This window comes from Rhincodon typus, chromosome 26, assembly GCF_021869965.1.
Source record: "Rhincodon typus isolate 14 chromosome 26, sRhiTyp1.1, whole genome shotgun sequence".
Lineage (NCBI taxonomy): Eukaryota > Metazoa > Chordata > Chondrichthyes > Orectolobiformes > Rhincodontidae > Rhincodon > Rhincodon typus.
In genome coordinates, this window is record NC_063357.1 from 43,179,576 (window position 1) to 43,196,034 (window position 16,459).

Below are 16,459 nucleotides of genomic sequence, written 5' to 3' on the forward strand. Positions count from 1 at the left end.
AAAGCACTTTTTTATTTAGTGAAAACAAAGCAGGGGAAAAAACACTCAATTGTACAAAAAAGGTTCATAAGCAAATTTTTGTCTTAACTGAGTAGTGGCTGCCATTCGCTGATTCTCCACTCATGCTGCCATTAAAAATAAATGATACATATTTAATGACAACTGCTGTAAAATAATATCACATGTTTGAGATAACAAAGCGAGTGGTGTATATGTGCAACAATTTATTGATTCCTCCCTACAATTTGGAGGTGCTACAATAGAACAATCAAGGTTAATTAGCTGATACAACAAGAATTGCATCAATGGAAAGTTTTAATCATGCCACTTGCTCTTTTTTTATCCCCTGCTTTTTTTTATCCCCTTTAAAGGAAGAAAGCAAGTTTAACATCTGTGATAACTCTTGCTTTTCATTAGTTAGTTTGGAGAATATCAGTATGAATTGTCAGATGGCCCAGAAGTTGCTGGAGTGGGTCATCTTACAGTTAGAGCCATGGATTCGATTTTTTTAATCACACACTCTTCAGATTACATTGACAGAAACAAAAACAGAAGTTGCTGGAAAAGCTCAGCAGGTTTGGCAGCATCTGTGAAGAAAAAATCCAACGTTAATGTTTCGGGTCTGGTGACCCTTACTCAGAACCCGTTAACTCTGATTTTTTTTCTTCACAGATGTTGCCAGACCTGCTGAGCTTTTCCAGCAACTTCTGTTTTTGTTCCTGATTTACAGCATCCACAGTTCTTTCGGTTTTCTTCAGATTACATTATTGTTCTATCAATCATCAGAAACATAAGCTGATAATAGTGCAATGAGGTCCATGTGGCACTTGAGACTTCATGAACATTGAAGGAAACTTTGGGAATGACGGCGAAAAAAATGGGGTTAGTTACAGTTAAATTACATACAGTAAGAGAAATTGACAGGTGAAAGATCTGATTGAGAGAAAGGAGAAGCAAAAAAATTAAATTTGAAATTGCCTCACTGCATCATTAATGGCTTACATTTCACAGCAACACATTCAATGTAATAAAACATCTTAAGTTTCACAGAGCATTTTCAAATAAACTATGGCATCAAGCTGCGTAAGCTAAATGAGTGTAGATGACTAAACCTTTGCTCAGAGGTAAGTTTTACAACCTGTCTTAAAGCAGAACTAGAGGCTAATGGAGGAAATGCGAGGGGTCTGATTGCTGAAGGCATGGCTGCTCATGGTGATTAACATCAGAAATGCCAAAGAGTTGGAGTTGGAGGAGTACAGATACCTCAGAGGGTTGCAGGGAAGTCACAGCTTGGAGATAGGGAATGGTGAGGCTGTGAATTTATTCGGGCACAAAAATGAGAAGTTTAAAGTTGAGGGGTTGCTTAATCAGGAACCAGTGTAGGTCATTCAGCCCAGAGGTGATGAATAACTTTGATTTGCTGCACGATAGGACACAGGTAGTATTTTGGCAGTTAATGGAGGGTAGAGTGTCGAAATTAAATAGGAGTGCTTTAGAGTAGAATCCCCTTGCTAATGGAATTCTGGGTCAACCTACAGCACATCGATGGCAGTGATTCGAGAAGGCAGCTCACCATCACCTTCTCAAGGGTAATTAGGGACGGACAATAAATGCTGGACCAGCCAGCAATGCCCACGTCTCCAGAATGAATTAAAAAAAGGGAAGTCTGGAAGTAACACAAGTATGACAGGGGCTTCAGCAGATGGTTTGAGTTGGATCATGTTTACAGAGATGGAAATATACTGTCCTAGTTCAAGTTTGTGGTCATTATCTCATCTCAGTTAACTCTGACACCAGGCAATTAACAGGGAGAGAGAAGGGTTCAGTGGTTAGGAAATGGAATGGTGGCCTCCAGGAATAGTTTATTGCATGCTGGAGTGAAAATCCACAGTTTTAGTTCTCTTTTGGGGCATCAAAAGCTGAATTTCATGTTCACATTATTAATTGTGTCATTACAGGCTGCAATGACAGTACAGAGGCAGCCACTTGTCCATTGTGCCCATACTAGCCCTGCAGGAGCAATGTGTGAAATAGCTGTAATGCGATTCATTCATATTTACAGTGCAAATGTAGCAATATCCTTGTAGGCAGGTTAGTGATGAGCATCTGTTTTTGGGGAGCTAATAGAAGAACTGTGCTAATAACTAGCCTTGGTGATTTGCAACATGTAGCGTATTTATTCCATGCTACAAAGTGCTGGTTCTTCTTCCACACTGATAATGATAGGTGCTGTAATGAGTTCAACAATTTGAGCTATTAAAAATCTAAACTCTGTGCCTTTAATGTAATTCTTTACATTGCAACTTCTTTTATCTAAATTTACAGTGGAAGTTGCACATGCAAGCGTGTCATTGTTCAGTCACTTTAAGTGGCACTGTACAAGGGTATAGGGTCTCAGGGTTGTTGCAGCACAGAAGGAAGGTATTTGCTCTGTTGAGTCATTGCTGGCTTAGAGTCAGCAGTACATCAAGGCCATTTCCCAGTCAGTCGCTGCACGTTCTTCCTTTTCAGATAATAATCCAATTCCCTGTTGAATGCTTTGATTGAACCTGCTGCCTCTGCACACTCAGTACATTCCAGATCGTAACCATTCAGTGCGTCAAAGTTTCTCCTCCTGTCTTCGTTGTTTCTTTACACAGATAATTCATTATAAATATAGATGGAGTATTTAACTTTAACAGATTTAACTTCTGGATAACGGGGAAATTTCTGCCACAGAGACCACTCTGTCTTTGTGGGCAGCTTTGTTTGAGGTCAGGGGTGTGAGTTATCACTCTACTGCTGACAGCAAAATCCAGACAGTTGTGTATTTCATGGGCTTAGGATGTGCCTCCTGAGAGTGGCAATACCTGCAGCCTTAAAGGTACCTAGCAAAGGGTGTTCTATGGGTGATAGTACAGCAGTATATTTTTAGGTGCAAACTGTGCGATAACTGCTTAATGTACAACGTAATTAAATTCACGTGCCAAAGGCATCTGACCTATCAGTTATCACACTATCTATTGAACCAATGGCTAACAAAAAGCTGAGTGATTAGATCTTAAATTACCCCCAACCCCCCCAAAAATTCCAAACAAACAAGTAGGAGAAAGTGACCAATTGGTTGAAGTAAAGTTTTTCTTCCAGTCTGGAAATGTACTTCACGAATGGTGTATGTTGCTTCCAAAACACATGAGAAGGGAATAGTTTAGTTTAAAATACCTAATTGTACTCCTAAAAGCTACATGTAAAGTGTTTCCTCAAAGGAATTTCCTGTAGCATGATCTGGGTCTGAAATTAGATTGTGTGATTGGCGCTTCAGTTATTGAGTTGGCCATTTTCTGTAATTCCTTTGATTTTTCTAACAAAACCATGCCTGTCACGTGTAGAAAAGCCAAACACTGGCACTAAGAATAATAAAAGCAAAATGCTGCAGATGCTGGAAATCTGAGACAAAAACATAAAAGGCTGGAGAAATTCATCAAGTCAGGCAGCATCTGCAGAGAGAGAAAAAGAGATAGCATTACGAATTTGATCTGATTTTTCTTCAGAACAGCTAAGCCCAGCTGGAGGCAACAATCCTGGATATTGATGTAGCACTTGGTGATCCCCAAGGACCTCTTCTAGGCCCTGACCTTGTCACTATGTTAATAAATTTACTTGGATTTCTTTTGAATTTGTTCATGGAATCTGGGCATTGCTGACTGGACCAGCATCATCACCCATCCCTAATTATCTTGGAGAAGATGGTGGTGAGTCTTCATGAACTGCTGAAGTCCTTGGGGTGTAGGGAGACTCTCAGTGCTGCTGGGGAGAGAATTCCAGGATTTTGACAGAGCAACAATGAAGGAATGACAATATAGTTCCAAGCCAGGCTGATGGGTCACTTGGAGGGGAACTGGCAGGTAGACGTATTCCCATATAGTTGTTAACATTGACCTTCTAGATGGTAGAGGTCACAGGTTTTGGAGATGCTGTTGAAATATGGTTTTTTTGAGTTGTAGTTGTCGACCTATACACTGTTGCCGCTATTTATCAATGGAGATGGATAGGATGCCAATGAAACGAGATGTTTTTCCTGATGGTGTCAAGTTTGTGCTGTTGAAGCTGTACCCATCCAGGCAAGTGGGGAGTGTAATGAAAGAATTGTATATATGCAGTTTCATTGGCAACACCTAAATTAGTTGGTGAAGATGTCAAAGTGTGTACAGGGTTGGACAAGGCAAGCAAAGGAAGTTCGTTAGATATCAAGAGTTAAACATGCAAAAAGAAAGGGAGGAGCCTAGAAAGTGTAAGGTGAAAAAGAAAAGTGAATTAGCAAACCAAAGTGCGGGCATTGAAAAAATATTAGCAAAGTGAATCAAGGATAAGCCAAAGCTAATTTATAAATGCACAAAGTGTCAGATGATAACTAAAGATGGCCATGTCGAGGATATTAGAGACCAAAAGTATAACTTTGTGGGTGAACGTGGAACATGTGGGCATGGTTCCTAATGAAAACTTTATCCTTGCCTTCAAATAAGTGGTATTGAAAAACAGCATTGTTCCAGAAGCTGAGGGCTGTGAAATAATGAATGGAATAAATACAATGAGAGATGAAATGTTAAGGGTTAGCATCTATGAAAGTAGATAATTGCTGAACTTACATGAAATGTTTCCTAGGCTGTTAAGAGAAGCAAAGAAATAAATAATGGAGACTTTAAAGAGGATTCTGCCAACAAAGCAATAATGATGGAGGATTATTGGGTAGGATAAAAATATGTAATGGAAAAGTGAAATGAATAGTGTTGGCAGTTTTCCATGCATCCTAGATAACTGTGGGAAGTAGGATGGAAATTCCAGCCATGAGGCTCTAGAACAGAACCAGACAGGGAAGGCTGGTTAATTTTGATACAAGAATGCGATGATGTGTGGTTTATTTGTACAAAAGTGGAATTTATTTTCAACAAATTTCTACATTTATAAACCACAGAGATTTTTAGATCATTAACTTTTCATGAAAAAAAGCCGGATACCCCACATTTTGCAGCAAACGAACTGTGCCTAGAAAGCTATAGGTTTGCAGTAGATTTCAACAAATTCTACTATTTACAGCATCCTGCTGTTTGTTGCTTCTCGACAGTAAAGTGTTCCATTGTGGAAATATAACCAATTAAACCCTCGGGTTTGCATATTAAAAGTTGAATGTTGAGGTTTTCTCTGTTGCTTTACCTGGTTATGAACCAACTCGATAGTAAATACAGGGACAAAGTGTGAGAAAAAACGTATGGAGATGTTATACAGGTAATCATGACAGAAATGTGATTAAAATTCCTATGTGAGAGAAGGGCACAAATTACTACTATAAATTATATGATCTGAATGTAGTTTGTGGCCAAAGTATTACCAGACAACCGCTTAATGCATTCATAATATTTATAAAGTCAAGTTTTTTTTTTTAAAAAACTCTTGGCAAAGCTTCGTATTCACGTGAAACAAAAATTGCTGGTCACATAAGCCAGTCATCACTTGTTGAGGACAGATTCTCACTTTCGATCAATCATTCTCTATCAGTCACTTTACAGTTCTGATTGTTTCTTGCGCACTCTCTCCCTTCGCATATGCTCTCATTCTTTCCACATCTTGCACAGAGCCTTAACTATTTTCAGTGACCTCCCCTGTTCCTCTCAGTGTATTGAATATAAGCATAATTGAAATCATTTTGTATTGTACCAAACATGATTTTATACAGTGAACTCTTTCTGATGATGTGTCTATCTGCTTAACTGCAGGTGAAGAAGCTACAGGTGATGCTACGACAGGCAAATGAACAGCTTGAGAGAACAATGAAGGAGAAACAGGAGCTGGAAGATTATGCCAAACAGAGCTCCGATGACACTAGTAGCCAGGTACCAGGAGCAGACATAGCATTACTAATACTTGTAATTAGATACAGTGACTTGCTGATAAAGCTTTATATAGTAGGTGTTTATTTTGAATCAGGTTCTTGCAGCATTGAGCAGCATATTTGAATACTGTCTAGCTATTTTAGGTCATTGAATCATCACTTTTACATGTATTGAACTGATCCAGTGAAATCGACAAGTGGCAGCAAAGGAAAATTGCTAATGTTCGTTGTGGAGCTATATAGTGTGGTCCATGGTAAAATAAAAGCACCCATTAAATTTTCAAATTTAGTATGCAATATTTGACAACATTGTTTCCTCTACTAGGCTCCTTCCCCTCCAAACCCAGTAAGTTAATATGAATGCAGCAATATCAAACCTACAGTAAATATAGGAATCCAAGTAATAATGACAGGCCATCAAAATAGTTATCTCTGTACTACTCCTAGTGAATGTCTTAAAATTTCTCTAAATTTATTGTCACAATAAGCTGAGAAATTAGGTAATATTTTGTAGTTTTTGATTGCCGGTTTCTAAAGTTTTCCCAACCTTCTAGCCCAACACCAATCTTTTAATTTGATGCCATCTTTAACTTCCTCAGTGACAGTTTGCCCTTCTTGTAGAATCTTTCTTTATCTATGAAACTAGTCGAGATTGCATGTTATCAAATAGCTCCTTAAATATATGTCATTGCTAGGTTAGCAATGTTTTAACTGTTAAGGTTAACCTAACTTGTATGTTAACATACACGCCTATTTCACCCATGCCAATCTAGGTACTTTCTATAAGCCAGGCTGGCACTTCAGGTAATACTGAGAGCAAGTTCTACTGGAGCTGTCTTTCAAATAAATAAATAAATGAATGAAGGCCCCACTTGTTCTGTTAGATGGATCCAGAAGATGAGAGATTCCATGACCCTGCCCAAAGAAAATGGTCAATATTTGTCTCAACCAAAATGACCAAAAAAAGTATAAATCGCTGGAAATATTCAGCAGAACAAGCAATATTTGTGGACAGAATCAAATTTCCAGTATCTGTAGTATTTCGCTTTTACTTCAGCAAGAAAGTTGAAGTGATGTTCTATCTCAGTGCAGTTTGTGGGACCTTCCTACGTAAATATCAGCAGCCCCACTTCCTATATTGCAACAACGTCTACACTTTAAAAGATTGTCACTGGCCGGAAAATACTGGTGTGCTTGGATGTTTGACAGAAACAAAAAAATGTAAAATTGTCCTTTTGACCGCTCAGTAAGTTCACTTAGCCATCGGTGGACCCTTACTAATACCTATTTGGTTAAAAATAAATTAAATCAACTGGTATAATCTGCGCCTCAGCAATAATATCCAGCACCACTTTCCATTCTTATCCTAGATCAATGACTTTCAAATGTTATTCCAACACACTCTGGTGGACTACATTATTTAAACCCTAAAAGACTGCATCAGCTACCCAAAGCAAAACAGTGCTTTTGATGCAGAAACATGTTTTTGCAAGTTTCACTATTGCCTTGTCAAAACACTACATATTTTTTGTAGACAAGTGGGTTGAATGCATGGACAGATGGCAAATGACGTCTAGTGTGGAGAACTGTGACATGATTCCTTTTGGTAGGAAGAACATGGAAAAGCATTTACATAATAAAGGGTACAGCTCTAATGTGAGTGCAGAAAGATCTAGGTGTTATATGTGCATAAGTCATTGAAGGTGTCAGGGCAGGTTGAGACTCTGACTAATAAAGCAGACAGTATCCAAGGCTTTATTAATAGAGCAAGGATTTTATGTTGAACTTGTATAAAACACTGGTTTGGCCTCAACTGGAATGGTGCATCCAATTCGGGGCACCATACTTCAGGAAAGATGAGAGAGTCCATAAAAGTTTCATGAAAACGGTTCCAGGGATGAGGAACTTTTCAGTTACGAAGATGCCTACTCAGAAATGAGACGACACAGATTTAAAGTAATGGTAAAAGAAGCAAAAGCAGCACTGTTATGATCTCAGCAGATGTTATTACCGTACAGATCAGATCCCTGAATGAAAGCTGATAGATCATTAATTTAACGTGGTAGGCTTTTACGGAAAAATAAACACACAGAACTACAGATTTGGTTTTAAGAATAATATAGTAGTTGTTGAGGTTGGTTGGCTTGCCGAGCTGGTTTGTTGTTCTGCAGACGTTTTGTTACCGTGCTTGGTAACACCCTCCGTGCAGCCTCTGATGAAGCGTTGGTGTGTTTTCCCGCCTGGTTTTTAAACTCTGGGGTCCGTTGCGATGGATTGCCTCACTTCCGGATCTCCTCTGTAGTGGAATGTATGTGGGGTTGAGTTCAATGTGTTTATTAATAACATGCTTCGTGGAGTGCCATGCTTCCAGGAATTCTCGTGCTTGTCTCTGCCTAGCCTGTCCCAGGATCTTGGTGTTGTCCCAGTCGAAGTGGTGGTCCTCCTTGTCCATGTGGATTGAGATGAGTGAGTATTGGTCGTGTCTTTTTGTAGCCATTTGGTGTTCATGTACTCTTGTTGTTAGTTTCCCTCCTGTTTGTCCGACGTAGTGTTTCTCGCAGTCTCTGCAGGGGATCTTGTAGATGACATTGGTCCTGTCCATGGTGGGGAGTGGGTCTTTAGTTTGGGTGAGCACTTGTCGTAAGATTTGTCGTACAACAAGTGCTCACCCGAACTAAAGACCCACTCCCCACCATGGACAGGACCAATGTCATCTACAAGATCCCCTGCAGAGACTGCGAGAAACACTACGTCGGACAAACAGGAAGGAAACTAACAACAAGAGTACATGAACACCAACTGGCTACAAAAAGACACGACCAATACTCACTCCTCTCAATCCACATGGACAAGGAGGACCACCACTTCGACTGGGACAGGCTAGGCAGAGACAAGCACAAGAATTCCTGGAAGCATGGCACTCCACGAAGCATGCTATTAATAAACACACTGAACTCAACCCCACATACATTCCACTACAGAGGAGATCTGGAAGTGAGGCAATCCATCGCAACGGACCCCAGAGTTTAAAAACCAGGCGGGAAAACACACCGACTCTTCATCAGAGGCTGCACGGAGGATGTTACCAAGCACGGTAACGAAACGTCTGCGGAACAACAAACCAGCTCAGCGAGCCAACCAACCTCAACACCGACAACCCGAGCTACAGATCTACTCCAAAACCTTAGATAATACAGTAGTGTATTACATAAAAAAGTTTTAAAAAAAGACCAAACCATGTTATGTAAACATAACAGTTTTTAACATTTCAAAACATCCTGCAAAACAAAATCCCGTCTACTACCCAACACCATCACTTTACAGTTATTCAAAATCTGAAGAAAGTTTCAATCCCTGCCCAGTCTACAACTACTTTTCCCTCAGTTCATGGCCTGTGAGCTATAAAGCCTTTCCCTTAGAACGTTCACCTAACTGAGATCTTGGACTTCCTTAGTTTTGAATAACCAGTGCAGATTTCTAACTAAACACATTGATCTGAACTGAAGCCCTTACGCTTAGAACTTATTTCCCTAACTTCTTTGAACAATCTGCTTTGTCTAAGAGATTATTCTTGCATCTGACTTCAGTCAGGTCCCCTCACCTTCCCAACCTAAACCAAAATTAATCCTAGATTACTCTTTTTTTTTTATTCATTTGTGGGACGTGGGCATTGCTAGTTGGTCAGCATTTATTGCTTGTCCCGAGTCACCCTTGAGAAGGTGATACTGAGCTGCCTGCTTGAACCACTGCAGTCTGCATGATGTAGGTTGACCCGCAATGCCCTTGGGGAGGGAATTCCAGGATTTTGACCCAGTGACAGTGAAAGAAAAGTGATATATTTCCAAGTCAGGATGGTGAGTGGCTAAACTCAAAAGCCAAGCTAATGTCCTTCAGTGTTTTCTGTCTTCGGTCATAAACCCCCATAATGTAAACAAACTTTCACTAACGTTGCAGGGGGCAGAAACTGGTTTTAAATCATAGTTCCGAAAGGACTGACCTATTTAATTTTAAAAACTCTTCACGCAAACAGATCAACACTTTTTTGCTACTAGTTTAAAATCCAAACTCTTAAAAATAAATGATAATAATATACGTAAATCACATACCTTTTATCACAACACAAGGAGAGTTTTTCTCACGCAATGCATTACCAAAAAGCATAGTGGAGGCTGGTTCAACCAAACCATTAAGAAAATAATTAGACTGTTACCAAAACGAAGAATGTTCAGGTACAGGGAGAAGCTATGTCACAAAGTAAATTGCTCATCCAGAGAACCTGCCAGACAAAATGGGCGATCAGTTCTGCCTGCACTGTAACAATTTTGTGATTCTAATCCAAGCAATGCTGCCTCCAGCACTTCAGTACTCTTTTAATGACTCAGTGAGTAGTGTGCGTGTCTCCAAGCAAGAAGACTGAGAGTTGAAATTCCATTCCTAAAGCCCACTGTCCAAGCCAACAGTGTGCTGAGGGAATACCAGAACGCCAGGGGTGCTACGTCTTGGACGAGATCAGGAAACCAGGCCCCAGTCTCTGGGTGTTTTGTGCAAGATTCAATTGTCTTTCTTTATAGAAGCGCAGGTGGAACTGATGGAAATGCAGTAATAATGGTCTATTTTGTTGGAGTCTATTCGTTGCTGCAACACGTCTCATCCCATGCATTTTATTCTCCCAGGTCACTCGGCTGGTCCAGCGCGCACAAGATGCTGACGCCTTACTTACCAGCATTCAGCAGTTGTTTTCCCAAGCCAAGCGAAGCACCCAGGAACAAATGGTATGTTGTACCAGTCCAGGAGGCAGAGTCATATATTTTGGTTGTGCCTGCTTTAATAGATTAGTGAATTACGCAACTGGGGGTTAATGGTTGTTTCACTGGGCAACCCTATAGGTTGAGTAATACTTTAGTAGAGTTTATAGTTCTGCCAATTAGCTGAAAAAGTATGTCTGTTCTATAGATCATGGATGTGAAAGGGCACAACTTAACTGAAACCATATGTTTGTATCATAGCCATATCATCAAATAGTCATTTCAAAGCAAGCCAATTCAATACTACGCAGTGGTCTGAAAAAGTGTTTTTGTTTCATTTGAATAATTTATTGCCACGTGTATTCAATATTAAATACAGTGTATACCATCGCCACACATTGGTTCTATTCACGTTAACTTAAAAATAAAATTAAAAAATAAAGAAAGATAACTTAAAGAAAGTCCACTTTTCCTTCTCTGCTGTTACAGTCCCAACTGGGCTACACCAGCCCACACCATGCAGAAGCAAGAGTCCCTGCTCTAGGCTGTACTAGCCCAGGCTGTGCCGCCGCCAGAGTTCCAATCCACACGGAGGCAAGAGTCTCGCTGTAGGCTTTACAGGCTGGCCAACTGTGTAACTATGTTGCCACTGCTCTGGATCCCATCAAAGCTGTTGTTGTGAACGCTAATACTCAGTAACCAAATGAATAGTTGCTAAATGCGCTGATGGTTCAGAGACAACTAGGAGATGAGTTTGTGAAGTGGGCATTTGGATTCTGAATAGGGATATAGATAGGTTAAGTGAGTGAGTGAACATTTGGCTGATGGAGATACTGTAGGAAAATGTGAATTTGTCTGCTTTGGTGAGAAGAATAGAAAAGCTACATAATATTTAAATGGAGTGAGTTTGCAGAACTCTTGAGACTCATAGGGATCTGGGTATCCTGGTACATGGAATCTCAAAACATTGGTGTGAAGGTATAGCAGATGATCGGGAAGGCTAGTAGAATGTTGGTGTTTATTGCAAGGATAATGGAATATAAAAACAGGGAAATTTGCTACAGTGGTATAGAGTGTTGATAAGACCATATCTGAGTGCTACAGATTTGGACTCCTAATTTAAGAAAGGAGAGAATTGCATTAGAAGCAGTTCAGAAAAGGTACACTTGACTTGATTTCTGGCATAAAGAAGTTATGTTATGAGGGAAGATTGGACAGTCTGGACTTGATATCCATTGGCATTTAGAAAAATGAGAAGTGATTTTATAAGATGCTGAGGAAACTTGACCTGGTGATGTCTTGTGTCCCCCTTGTGGAAGAGTTCACAATTAGGGACACTTTTTAAAAATAAGGGGTTTCCCATTTAAGGCAGAGATGAGGAACCCTTCAAAGGATTGTTATTCTGTGGAATTCTCTTCTCCATAGAGCAGTCGTGGCTGGGTCGTTGAATATTTTAATGCTAAGCTGGAATTTTGATTTGACTAGACACAATGGTTATAGGTGGTTAGATGGGAAAGTTGAGGTCACAATTGAATCAGCCATGATCTTATCAAATAGTGGAGCAGGCTCGAGGGTCCAAAAGCTCTAAGCCGCCTCATTCTTAGGTTTATAGTACATGTGTGTTCATATGATATTCTTTTCCAGACCATTGGTTCTGTTTAAAAGTCAATGACTTGGGGTTTTACGCACTTGAAGCTGATGTTCGATAGTTTATTCTGTCGGTTTTGTTGTCTTTCCTAAAGGCGGTGCTGATACGCTCACGGGAACAAGTATCTGAGGAACTGATGAGACTGCAGAAGGAAAATGAGAGTCTTCAGGGGAAGCATAGCCTACACTCGTCTGTTCTTCAGGGAGAGAACTTCATTCCACCAGACACTGTGGAGGTGAATGAATATGTAAATCAGAAGAATCAGTCCAATGACCTGTTTATGATAATTGTGAAAGTGGTACATGGGATTGAACTACTTTGTTCTGGGAAAAATTGGTTTTGCAGGAATGCCAGGCTGCAAGTATACGTTATAGATTGTTCATTTCAGCTCTTGAATCTATCCTATATACTTTCAACTTCAGTCTCTTGGAACTACGGCTATTTGATCATGTGCTTCAGTCAAGGGAGATCACTTTTGTGACTGTTTGAGGCTCTAAGGAGCTTAGCAGCTCAAAGACAAGCCTGTAAATTCATTTCAGGAACTAAAACCCAAATAACCACATCATCGTATTTTTAATGTGAGAGTGGTTCATGTGTGGAATGAACTTCCAGAGGAAGTGGTAGATGCAGGTAGAGTTATAATGTTTAAAAGACATGAATGTTTAAGTACATGAATAAGAAATATTTGGAGGGATGTGGGTCAAGCACCGACAGGTGAGACTAGTTAATTTGGGATTATGGTCGGCATGGACTGGTTGGACCAAAGGGTCCGTTTCTGTGCTGTATTATTCTATCAATGAGGGCTTGAAGCAGGGTAATAGTGGCATGGTGCAGCTTTGCCTCCTGGCCCAATATGTGTTGTCTAAGGAATTGAGGATTTACCTTACTGCTACGTCAAGCAATTATAGGAAGCCTTCATTTTATTTGTTGTAGGTGCCTGTGTCTAAAAGTTCTGCTGTGACAATTGGCAGGGAATCTGCTCTGCTCATGTGTATAACTTTGACGGAGGAAGAGTGACCCCTCACCTCCTTTTGGTCAGCTGCTAGACACAACTCCAGCTATTGATAGCTTACTGGCTCCTCACTAGGATGATTCCTCAATGGTCGTCATCTTTCAAGAGTCTCTAGACTCTGGATTTAGATGAGGGAACTAAATGTAATATCTCCAAGTTTGCAGACAACACAAGACTAGGTGGAAAGTGTACTGTGAGGAGGATGTTTTGCTATGATTTCACTATGATTTGGACAAGTTGAATGAGTGGGCAATTGCATGGCAGGCGAAGTATGATCTGAGGTTATCCACTTTGGCAGCAAAAACAGGAAGGCAAATTATTGTGTGAATAGCAATAGATTGGGAGAGGGGAAGGTGAAATGAGACCTGGGTGTCCCTGTACCACAGTCACTAAAAGTAAGCATGCACATGCAGCAGGTGATGAAGAAGGCAAATGGAATGTTGACCTTTGTTGTGAGAGGATTCGAGTACAGGAGCAGGAATATCTTGCTGCAGTTGTACAGGGCCTTAGTGAGACTGTACATGGAATATTGTGTGTAGTTTTGATCTCCTTGTCTGATGATATTTCAGCCAAGGAGGGAATGCAACAAAGGTTTACCACGCTGATTCCTGGGATGGCAGGACTGACGTATAAAGAAGGAATGGATCAGTTAAGACTGTATTCGCTGGTGTTTTGAAGAATATGGGGTGATCTCCTAAAATTGAGACAGGATTAGACAGGGTAAGTGCAGGAAGGATGTTCCTGAAGACCGAAATCTACAACCAGGGATTATAGTCCAAGGATACTGGATAGACCATTTAGGACTGGGATGAGGAGAAATTTCTTCACCCAGAGAGTGGTGACCCTGTGGAATTCTTTGCCATAGGAAGTGTTTGAGGCCAAAACATTAATGTTTTCAAGAGGGAGTTCAGTATAATTCTTGGGGCTAAATGGATCAAAGGGTATTGGGGCAAAAGTGGGAACAGGATACTGGGTACAGGATATTCAGCCATGATCATATTGATTAGCAGAGCAGGCTCCAATGGCTGAATGTGCTGCTGCTGTTTGTATTTTCTATGCTTCTGTTTCTAATAGTCTACTTGTGGTATTCCATTTCTCCCAACTCTGAAAGTGAAGTGCAGTTTTCCTCCTGTTGCTTAACGGTAGATCAGTGGTTAGGGCTGCTGCCTCACAGGGCCAGGGACCTGGGTGCAATCCCAGCCTTGGGCGACTGGCTGTGTGGAGTTTGCACATTCTCCCTGTGTCTGCATTGGTTTCCTCTGGGTGTTCTGGTTTTCTTCCACAGTCCAAAGATATGCAAGTTAGATTGGATGGCCATGATAAATTGCTAACAGTGTCTAGATATGTGTGGGCTTGGTGGATTTGCCATGCAAAATGCAGGGTTACGGGAATCGGATGAAAGGCTGGATTTGGGTGGGAAGCTCTTTGGAGGGTTGGTGCAGTCCCGATGGGCTGAATGGCCTCTTTCCACACTGTAGGGATTCTATTTTATGATTCTAACCTGTAGTCTTTGTGGCTCCATTCTCCCTATTCCAAATTATAAAGGCAATATGGTGCCAAGTGCTGTCCTGGCTGTCACTGAGCTGGCATCTTGAGAGCCCTTGAAGTTCTGTCAATAGTCCTAAGTAAATAAGGAGTTGTGTAAAAATGTACCTCACTGATCTGCTTTTTTTTAATCCAATTGTTGCTGTTTTTGAAGAGATTATGCAGCTCAAAAGGCAGCTATACAGCGCACCATGCTTCAGTCATAAGAATGTAGGAACAGGAGTAGGCCATTCGGTCTGTTGAGTGTGCCCTATCATTCAATATAACCTTTACCTTTTGTATTGTTTTATTCATTCACGGGATGTGGGCACCACTGGCTAGGTCATCATTTATTACCCACCCATAATTGCCCAGAAGGCAGTTAAATGTTACAGCTCCCTACTATACTCCTTTTGCACTCATGACTGTGTGGCCAAATTCTGCCCCAACTCCATTTACAAGGTTACTGACAACACCACTATTGTAGGTCAGATTTCAAACAGCGACAAGACGGAATACAAGAAAGAGATTGAGTGCTTAGTGGCCTGGTGTAAAGACGACAATCTCTCCATGAACATCAGTAAAACGAAGGAGCTGGTCATTGACTTCAGGAAATGAAGTCGAGGGCATGTCCCTGTCCGCATCAGCGGTGCTGAGGTGGAGATGGTCAAAAGCATCAAGTTCATGGGAGTGATGATCACCAACAATCTGTCCTGGTCCATTCATGTCAACACGATGGTCATGAAACCACAAGAACTCCTCTACTTCTTCAGGAGGCCAAGGAAATTTAGCATGTTGACAAAGACTCTTACCAATTTTTATAGATGCACTATAGAAAGCAACCTATCTGGATGTATCACAGCATGGTATGGCAACTGCTGTTCCCAAGACTGCAAGAAACTACAGAGATTTGTGAACACAGCCCAGTCATAGAGATGTACAGCATGGAAACAGACCCTTCGGATAACTTGTCCATGCCGACCAGATATCCTAAATTAATCTAGTCCCATTTGCCAGCATTTGGCCCATATTCTTCTAAACCCTCCTATTCATCTACCCCCCAGATGCTTTTTAAGTGTTGTAATTATCCTTGCCTCCACCACTACCTCTGGCAGCTCATTCCTACATGCAACACCCTCTGCATGAAAAAGTTGCCCCTTGGATCCCTTTTGAATCTTTCCCCTCTCACTGTAAACCTATGCCCTTTAGCTTTGGACTCCCCTAACCTAGGGAAGAGAACTTGGCTCCTCACCCTATCCATGCCCCTCGATTTTATTAACTTCTATAAGGTCATCCCTCATTCACCTGATGCACTTCATATGGTACGATCTGCCTGTGTAGCATGCAAAACACTTTTCACTGTATCTCAGTACGTGTGACAACAATAAATCAAACTCGAACATTGTTGTAGGTCTGGAGTCACATTGTAGGCCAGACTAGGTAAAGAACGCAGTTTCTTTCCCTAAAGAACATTAGTGAACCAGATGGGCTTTTTTCTGCAAATCAACAATGAATTCATAGTCATCATTAGACTCCTAGTTCCAGATATTTATTGAACTCAAATTCCACCATCTGCCATGGCAAGATTCAAACCCAGGTGTCCAGATTATGACCAGGGTCTCTGGATTAATAGTCTGGCAATAATACCACTAGGCCATTAACCC

The 16,459-nt window shown here is 40.8% G+C and overlaps 1 protein-coding gene across 3 annotated transcripts in view; it reads left to right on the top strand.

Annotated features, from left to right (window-relative positions):
- rabep1 (rabaptin, RAB GTPase binding effector protein 1) overlaps positions 1 to 16,459 on the top strand; it is a 71,013-nt gene that overhangs the window by 24,443 nt on the left and 30,111 nt on the right. For all 3 annotated transcript variants that reach the window (XM_048612527.1, XM_048612528.1, XM_048612529.1), the window contains exons 9-11: positions 5,751 to 5,867; positions 10,540 to 10,638; positions 12,354 to 12,494. In XM_048612527.1, the coding sequence (XP_048468484.1) occupies positions 5,751 to 5,867; positions 10,540 to 10,638; positions 12,354 to 12,494 (357 nt within the window). The remainder of the gene's footprint in view (positions 1 to 5,750; positions 5,868 to 10,539; positions 10,639 to 12,353; positions 12,495 to 16,459) is intronic.